This window comes from Ammospiza nelsoni, chromosome 6, assembly GCF_027579445.1.
Source record: "Ammospiza nelsoni isolate bAmmNel1 chromosome 6, bAmmNel1.pri, whole genome shotgun sequence".
In the NCBI taxonomy this organism is placed as follows: domain Eukaryota; kingdom Metazoa; phylum Chordata; class Aves; order Passeriformes; family Passerellidae; genus Ammospiza; species Ammospiza nelsoni.
In genome coordinates, this window is record NC_080638.1 from 12,448,485 (window position 1) to 12,456,758 (window position 8,274).

General features: G+C 68.2%; 1 protein-coding gene across 1 annotated transcript; it reads right to left on the reverse strand.

Moving 5' to 3' along the window:
• Position 1: 1 nt before the first annotated feature.
• PLEKHG3 (pleckstrin homology and RhoGEF domain containing G3) lies at positions 2-8,202 on the reverse strand. Its single transcript, XM_059473624.1, has 16 exons — positions 8,171-8,202; positions 5,323-5,636; positions 5,135-5,235; positions 4,969-5,038; positions 4,839-4,885; positions 4,591-4,741; positions 4,264-4,398; positions 3,975-4,157; positions 3,652-3,744; positions 3,483-3,569; positions 3,337-3,370; positions 3,145-3,252; positions 2,796-2,999; positions 2,672-2,679; positions 2,402-2,587; positions 2-2,151 (listed from the first exon to the last, which is right to left on the reverse strand). Exons 2-16 carry the CDS (start codon positions 5,596-5,598, stop codon positions 592-594), a joined length of 3,243 nt encoding a protein of 1,080 aa, XP_059329607.1. The 5' UTR covers positions 5,599-5,636; positions 8,171-8,202; the 3' UTR covers positions 2-591.
• Between the last annotated feature and the right edge of the window lie 72 nt (positions 8,203-8,274).

Below are 8,274 nucleotides of genomic sequence, written 5' to 3' on the forward strand. Positions count from 1 at the left end.
GAAAGCAAGTGGGGTGCAGTGCTGAGTGCCTGCGGAGCATGAGGGGCTGCTGGTACTTGTAGTGGGTTCTTGGGGTGCCCCAGGTCCTGTGGGCAGAGAGAACCGGGGGTGTCCCTTGTCCAGAGCAGGTTGGGAGTCCCCAGGGTGCTCCTTCTGCCAGGTGAGTTCGGGGAGTCCATAGGGTGACCCTTTTCCTGTGGGCTGGGGGGCCATGGGGAGGCCCTCCTTCCAGGTACATCGGGGTCCATGGGGTGCCCCTTCTCCAGGACAAGCTGGGGGTCCATGGGGTGCTCCTTCTTTCAAGAGGGCTGAGGATCCATGGGGGTGCCCCTTCTCCTGGGCAGACTGGAAGTTCCCAAAGGGTTACTTTTTCCAAACAGCCTGGAGGGCCATGGGGTGCCCCTTCTTCCAGGTAAGTTGGAGGTCCATTTGGTGCCCCTTCTCCCAGAAGGGTTGAGGATGCATGGGGTGACCCTTCTTCCAACTAGAATTGAGGTCCATGTGGTGCCTCTTCTCCCAGGAAGGTTGGGGGTCCATGGGGTGCTCCTTCCCTTGGAGTCCACGGGACACCCGTTCTACCCGTTCCTGCCCCTAGCTGGCAGCATCGAGGGTCTGAAACTTCTGCCGCAGGTCCCTGACGAGGCCGTGGCGCAGCGGCTCGGGGCTGCCGGGGGTCTCGGGGCAGCGCCGCCGGTACTCCTCGGACGCCTGGTAGGCTTTGCAGCGCTCCACCACCGCCTTCAGGCAGATCTTCTCCCGCGTGGTGGGCGAGCGGATCTGCACGTAGGCCGGGGGCTCCGGCAGCCGCTCCAGCACCAGCACCCGCTGCCCCGGGCCCAGAGGGGCTTCGGCAGCCACCCACAGCGCCCCGTCACTGCTGTACCGCGCTGGCGCCGGGCTCGGGGTGTTGGAGCCCCCGTTGGTCTCAGCGCTGCGGCTCCGGGCACTGCCCCGCTCCTTCCCGGCCGGGCGCCCACCGCGGCTGGGACCCTCGGGCGCCGAGCGGCTCCGGCTCACCAGCGGCGGCCGCGGGGCACCGAAACGGGCACGGAGCTCCTGCACATCGGGCCAGGTGAAGGGTTCAGCACCCACGGGGCTCGAGGGGCTGCGGGGGCCACGTGGGGACGGGGATGCCACCAGCGCCTCGTCCTGCGGCACAGCCAGCGAAGGCGTGCTGGGGGTGGGGTCCCCGTCCTCCTGCGGCGTCAGCGGGGGGCGGCGGGTGCCGGCGCGGCGGCTCTTGATGCGGAGGCTGTACTGCCGCGCCAGCTGGTACACCTTGGTGCCCAGGTGAGGGGGTGTCAGCAGCAGCTGCGGGGGTGGCCCTTGGGGTGACACCGCGGTGCCCACATCATCCTCCTCCAGGATGAGCAGCGGCTCGGGGGGCTGCGCCCCGTTCTCCTGGCACAGCTCTGGTGCCTCGGGCTGGGTGGGGGGCTCAGGGCTCTCGGGGGGCCGCGGGAGCCCATTGAGGCGGCACACGGAGCTCCGCACCAGCCCCTTGGGGATGAAGGAGAGGCTCTCGCGGCGGCGCACCCCGAAGCCAGCATCGCGGTGCTCGGCATGGCCGTAGTAGCTCTTGATCTTGTCGAGGAGCAGGCGGTCCCGGTTGGAGAGCAGCGATTCCCGGCGGGCTCTGATGAAGGGCTCGGGAGAGGGGATGGCACTGCGGGACTCCCCGGGCTCCGCGGATTCGAGCGGGGGGCCCCCATCCAGGCTGAGAGTGCTGCCACCATGGCTGGGGGTGCGTCCCAGGGTCCCCTCCAGCGCCAGGCTGCTCCTTCGGGACAAGCTGCTGCCGCTGCCGAACCGCTCAGCGATGACGCTGGCCTGGTCCAGCACTGAGGGCGGCAGGATGCTGGCGTCTCCTTCCCCCTCCTCCTCTTCCTCCTCCTCGCTGCTCAACACCTGCAAATCCTCCGCAGCGTGCTCCAGTTCCCTGTCCCCACTGGGCAGCGCCAGGGTCCCCACCAGGGACGGGGATTTGGGGACCTTGGGGTGCTCCCCAGCACTGCTGTTAGGGGTGTGGGTGCTGGGTCCCTGGGCGCTCCCGGGTGGGGGCCGGGGGGTCGCACTGACCTTCTCACAGCTCCCTGGCCCCCAGCTGCTCGGCCGCTTGGGTCCCTCCAGCACCCATGGGTGTTCCCCAGCCTGGGCAAGACAAATGTGGGGAGTCATGAGCTGGGGGGGGCTCACCCAGCTGCTCCGAGCGGGTTAAATCCCAGCCAAGCCATGGGGCCCTGGGAGAGGGCACTGAGAGCAACATGGGGTGTGCCCTGGACTGGAGTGGGATTCCCTGGTAGTGGGGCGGGGTACCCCAGGAGTGATGTGGGAGTGCCCCAGAAGCAATTTGGGGTGCTCTGCATGCCCTCCCTGGGGTTTGAAGGGCTGGTGTAGGTACCTGCTCCTTCTGGGGCTCCAACAGCAGATCCCTGGACCCTGGCAGCTCCTCCTGGCAGTCCTTGCCCAAAGGCTCCTCTTCCTCCTCCTCCTCTTCCTCTGCCACCATGCTCTCAACCGCTGCCCAGGCTCTGGGGTGCTGGTGTGGTTCCCCCATTTCCAGGAGTGCCCCATCGCTGCCGATGTTCTGTGTGGGGGTGAGCGCCAGGCTCAGCTCCCCGTGCCAGGGCTGGAGGGACTGGGCACCCCAACCCACCACACCTGGCCTTACCTTCAGCCCTGCCAGCCGGGATAGAGAAAAGCAGAGATTAGTGGAGGGAGCACCCAAAATTCCCCCCATGGCCCCCAACCACCCCTCTGCCCGCCACACCGGTGCCATGGTCGTGCCAGCTCACCTTGCTCGCCCGGGTGCCACAGGTTGTGCTTGGTGGGCTCTGGGGGGAGGGGAGATGACAGTGGCATCACCCCCCTGTCCCCCAACTCCTCAGCACCCTGAGCCCCTTGATTCCGTCCATTGTCCACACCCGACTGCCTGCGACCCCCGTGTCCCTGCAGCCGCTCCAGCAGCGTCTCCGTGTGCCCCTGGTGCTGGAAGGGCTCTGTGGGAACAGGGACAGGGCACCATCAGCACCCAGTGCCACCCTCCATACGGGCATTGGTGTCACCCAGCCACAGCTGGGCCCTGAAGGGGTGACGGAGGGAACACATGGGACAGGAGGGACACTGGTGACACGTGGCTCTCACCAGACTGCCGGCGTCCCTGGAGTGGCTCGGTGGCAGCGTCACCCAGGGGCTGGCAGGACCAGCTCTTCTTCAGGCGCTCAGGGCTGCAGCGGGGCAGGCGTGGGGGATCTGTGGGGACAGGGAGTGACACCAGGGAAAATGGGGGGTAGCAGTAGGGCAGAGAGGGAATGATAGGGCACTTGTGGCACTTACAGAACAGGTCCATCTCCAGGATGGCTTCCTTAGCCTGGGTGGAGGGAGGATGAAGAGAAATGGAGCAAAGGTGGGGTACAGCTGCCTCCCCTTGCTGTGCCAGGAGGTCCCTGGTGTCACTGAGGTGCCCATCCCACCAACCTCACCTTTTGGGGGATGGTGGCATGGTGGTTCTCCAGGATCAGCCGCTTGATGTGGTGAGTCCACATGCGCTTCTCCTCCACACTCTTGGCCTGAGGGGCACAGGAAGGGTGGTGAGGTCAGGCAGGGGGTTCCTGGGTGTCCCAAGGGTGCCCCCACCCCATGCCCCCCTACCTGCAGGCTGTGCTGCTGCTTGCCGTGCTTGTAGTGTGCCAGGCTGAAGCACAGCGAGTCCCTGGTGCTCTCAATCAGCATCAGCGACGAGCACTGCCGGGAGAGGCATCAGCATCCCTGATTCCCACCCCAGCACCCATGGGGGTTCCTGCACTCACTGGGCTCCCCTGTTCCCAGCATTCCCCAGTTCCCCCAACCCCAGCACTCACTGGGGCTCCTGACACCCACCCTGTCCCTCCATCCCGGGCATCCACAGGAATCCCTGCCACCCACTGGGTTCCCCCACCCCGTCACCCTCACAGTCTCCTGTCCTCATCCCGCACCGGGATGTGGCTCTTGTAGACATAGTGGTCCCCACGGCGCTTGGTGATCAGCAGGGCCTTGTCGAAGAGGAAGAGGGCACGGTCGTGGCGCACCCGCTGTGTCCGAAATGTGCCCTCCAGCACCAGCTCCCCGTAGCTCGTCAGGTCTGGCCCCTTCCAGCCCAGCAGCAGCGACTGGATCTCCTGCACAGACACAGGCGCATCAGCACCCCTGCCACAGTGCCCATCTCGTGTCACCTGGTGCCACCCACCACCCCTGTGGTGTCCTCCTGGCGTCCCCGGTGCCCACCTGCTGGCGGATGGCGTGCTCGTGCTTGCGCTTCATGTCATTGATGTACCAGGCCACGCAGGTCATGGTGTCAATGGCCTCCAGCACCAGCTCGTAGTCATCCCCTGCCTTGTGCTCAAAGTGCCTGGCGATCTCCTGGGCACAGCACGTGGCATCAGGACATGGGAATGTGCCATGCCAGGTGCCTGGACTGCTCTAGGCACCCAAGCCGCGTCCCTGTACCACCCCTGGTAGCCAGGCTAGGCCAGCTGCCCACAGCCCCTCCCTCTGTCCCCCCAGGCTGTGCCAGGTGCCCACGCTGTGCCATGCTGGGTGGCAGGCGCTCACCTGGAGCAGCAGGTGGTACTTGAGGATCCTCTGGACAGGCTTAAGCAGGTAGGCCCCGAGGGGCAGCGCATGGCGCAAACGCTCCTGGCATTCCCGCAGGAACCGTGCCTGGACCTTGCTCCTCATGCACTCGGTCAGTGCCGCCACCGAGCTGCGGGCAGGGAGGGGGCTCAGATCCCTGCCCACCCTTGCCCACCCGTGTGCCCCCTGCCCACCTCCCTGCTCATCCAGCTGTGCCCCCAACCCACCTGGGGTAGTTGTTGCAGTACTGGGTGTAGATGGCAAATTCCTGGCTCTGCAGGTAAGGGGAACGCAGTGAGAGCCTGGTATGACCACGTGTCCCCCCTGGTGTCCCCACAAGGCTCCCTGTGCCCTTACCCGGGTGACGAAGCACACGGCCACAGCCACGGGGTCATTGGCGCAGCTCTCCAGGTTTTGCAGGAGGGTGCTGGGGGGCACAGAAAGGACAGGGTGACCACAGCCCCCCACACATCCACAGGACAGGGTTACCCCTGTCACCTCCCAGTGGCACCTGCTCCCCCACCTGCTGAGCTCGTAGATGTCCTCGATGTTCCCAAAGAGCGCGCTGACCTGCTCCGGTCGCAGCACCGGCTCCTCCGCGTCGATGATCTTGCCCAGGTAACCCTGCCGGGCACCCACGGTGGCACCACTGGACCCCTAGACCCCACACCGTGTCTAGGGGTGTGCCCCCTTGTGCCCCCTGGCACTCACCTCCACGATGCTGCGCAGGTCCCGGGCGTAGGTGCGCTCTGACTCCACGATCTCCTGCACCACGCGGTCCAGGTAGCTGGGCTTGGCCCCGGGACTCCCGAAAGCTGCCAGGGGGTGCCCACTGCGGGCACCGGGCCACCCCCCTGGGGACGCGTTGTTGTTGGCGTTATGGAGCCCCTCGGCCCACGGCTCGGTCCTGGTGCCAGGCGGATCCTCCATGGCACAGCCGGGCTCGGGGCTCAGGGCAGGGCGCTGCGGGCACGCTGGCACCGGCATCCCGGCATCCCCCGGCACCAGTGGGGCACAGGGCGGCTCTGGGGGGAGAACGGTAGGTTAGGGGGTGCGGAGAGCCCACAAATACGGGTGGTGTGTGGCACCAAGGGAGTTCACCCTGACAAAGAGTCCTGATGGCCAAACTCTCTATGCCAAGGGGTGCTGGCATCCCCCGACCCCAAAAATCCCTGGGTACAAAGTCTCTGCACAGCCCACCAATGCTGAGATTTGGGAGTCCTGCCCCTTCCCATGTCAGACCCGGAGACCGCGCCGGGACCGGGTGCGACGAGCGCCTCTGCCCCCACCCACCGGGGCCGTGCGTCACCGCCGCGCCCGCGGGACACCTTCCAGGTGAGCTCAGCGCCGGCTCGCCCTTCCGGACCACCGGTGCCACCGGCATCCTCCCGCGCCGCCGAAACCGCTCAGTGCCATAAACACGGTTGGGACGGCCAGAAAACAGCGGCCAGTGGCAAAGCGTGTGGGAGTGTCGAGGACACTGAGCCCGGTCACCGCGGCGGGTGGCCCTGGGGACAGTGACCTTGAGCTGGGCCACGTGCCGCGCCGGCGGCGTGGCCGCCCGAGCCCCCCGGCACCCCCGGTGCCGGCACCGAACCGGTCAGGCCGGTTCCCGCCGCCGCTTCCCCACACCCACCGTGCCGCGTGGCCGCCATCCAGCCACCGCCCTCCCCGGGGCTTCCCCGAGCACGCCGGGAGCCCCCCAAAACGCCACCGCGGTGCCTCCCAAGTGGGGTTCGGGCCCATGTCCCCAGTGGTGCCACAGCCCGGAACCCCGGGTACCGGCACACCCAACCGTGCCATGGGGCACTTCCTGGGCACCCCAGACCTGGGTGGTTAGGAGAGCAGCTCCCCCAGCCCCCAAATTCCTCACCCCTACAGGCTTGGGGCACCCTGTCCCAGGGTCACCTCGACCCCAGGGGGGCACCCAGCCGGTGACACCAGAGACAGTAGACCCCGAGCATCCCTCTGGGCAGCGTCCGACCCTTGTCCCACCCTGCCGGGGGGACAAAAGAAGACCCCCAGGTGGCACGGGGGGACCAGACGGGGGCTCCCCCACCTAACACCCGGGCGGGGATTTGTGGCTACCGGAGCTCGTCCCCGAAGGCCACCCCCGGCCATCCTAATCCGCTCACAACATCGTGATTAAGGCGCCGGTCTCACGTCACGGGGACCGCGGCCACTCTCCTAGGCCCGTCGGCCACCGTCAGCCCGCCCCGGTGAGCGGGGGGGTTGATCCTCTTACCCCCCTCCCCCCGGTGTCACTTCGGTGGGCACGCGGCCGCCCAGAGCCCTGCCGCTCCCGCCTGCCCCGGGGGGATTAGCTGCGACCTTCACGCCCCCGACCCTCCCCAGCCCCGCCACAGAGGACGGGCGATATCCCTGGAGTGCCGAACGGGGGGCTCTGGTGTGTTCCCAAAACTCCCCGGTGGGGGAAACTGAGGCAGGCGCCGGGTTTGTGGTGCCGGGCCGGCGGGAGGGAGGTGGGATTTTCTCCCACCGTGGGATCGCCGGCCCCGTTGCACATTCCAGCGCGGGAGTTGGGGCGCGAGGCACAGCCCACGGCGTTTTCCCAGGATCCCGGCACAGCACGGCGGGCCGGGAGAGGGGCCGCGGCGCGCCAGCCCGCCGGAGCCATATAAGGGCAGGCGGTTCACCATTTCCAGGCATTTTCCAGAATCCCAGCGGCCTTGGGAGCGGGGAGGTCGCCGCCGGCTCCGGCGCAGCTGCCGCGGCCGTCGCTCCCGGCCCCGGCTGGCACCGCCGCTGCCCGGCGGGCACGGGCTGGGCGCCGGCGCTCCCGCCCGCGGGGACTCGGGGGGCTCGGCACCGCGGGGATCCCCGCGTCACGGCATTCCCGGGACAAGGCGGCACCGAGCCGCGGGGCTGACAAAGCCTCTTAGTGCCCGGCGCCCATGGCGTCGCGCCGCCTAATCCCGAAGGAGGGGCGCAGAACACCCCCACCTCCCACTGGGACCCCTGTCCAGGGTCACCCCACATGCCACAGCCTGTCCTGCACCCCCGGCTCGGCTTGAGGACATCCCCAATTTCTCTGGATGCCTGTCCTGGGGGTCTGCCAGCACCCCAAGGTCCTGCTGTTCCCTGCCCCTCGGGGACCCCAGTATCCCCAACTCCCCCTTCGTGGGGACTCCCAGCTCCTGCTTCACTCCGGGCATCCCTGGACTCACGAATCCTGCCTAACCAGGGCCCGTGGATCCTGCTCCACCGGGATGCAACGGCTCCTGCCCCACCAGGACCACGGATCCTGCTCCACCGGGATCTACAGATCCTGCCGTGCGGGAATGCACGGGCTCCCGCCCCACCGGAACCCAGGAATCCCACTCCACTGGGATGCGACTACTCCCATTCTACCGGGCCCCTCGGCTCCCTCTTCACCGGGATGCAACGGCTCCTGCAGCATCGGGACCCCCGGATCCTGCCCCACCGGGAGACTCCCGCGGCCGGGGACCCTCGGGACCGCCCCCTCCCGGCGGGGACCCCTGGCTCCCCTCCCGCTGACCCCACGGCCGTGTCCCGTTCCCGCCCGGACCGGACTCACCGCGCTCCGCTACCGCCGCCGCCCCGACCCGTCCCGTCCCGCCCCGTCCCGGCCGTGCCCGCAGGAAGCGGCGGGAGCGCCCCGGGGCGGGGACAGCGGCCGCC

What these genes read in the sequence shown, in the direction of transcription:
- PLEKHG3 (XM_059473624.1), bottom strand. Translation starts at nt 5,598, where the DNA reads ATGCCGGTGCCAGCGTGCCCGCAGCGCCCTGCCCTGAGCCCCGAGCCC. An exon ending in GACATCTACGAGCTCAGCAG is followed by an intron (nt 5,039 to 5,134) that starts GTGGGGGAGCAG and finishes TGTGCCCCCCAG; the next exon opens with CACCCTCCTGCAAAACCTGG. An exon ending in ATGCCACCATCCCCCAAAAG is followed by an intron (nt 3,371 to 3,482) that starts GTGAGGTTGGTG and finishes CCCTCCACCCAG; the next exon opens with GCTAAGGAAGCCATCCTGGA.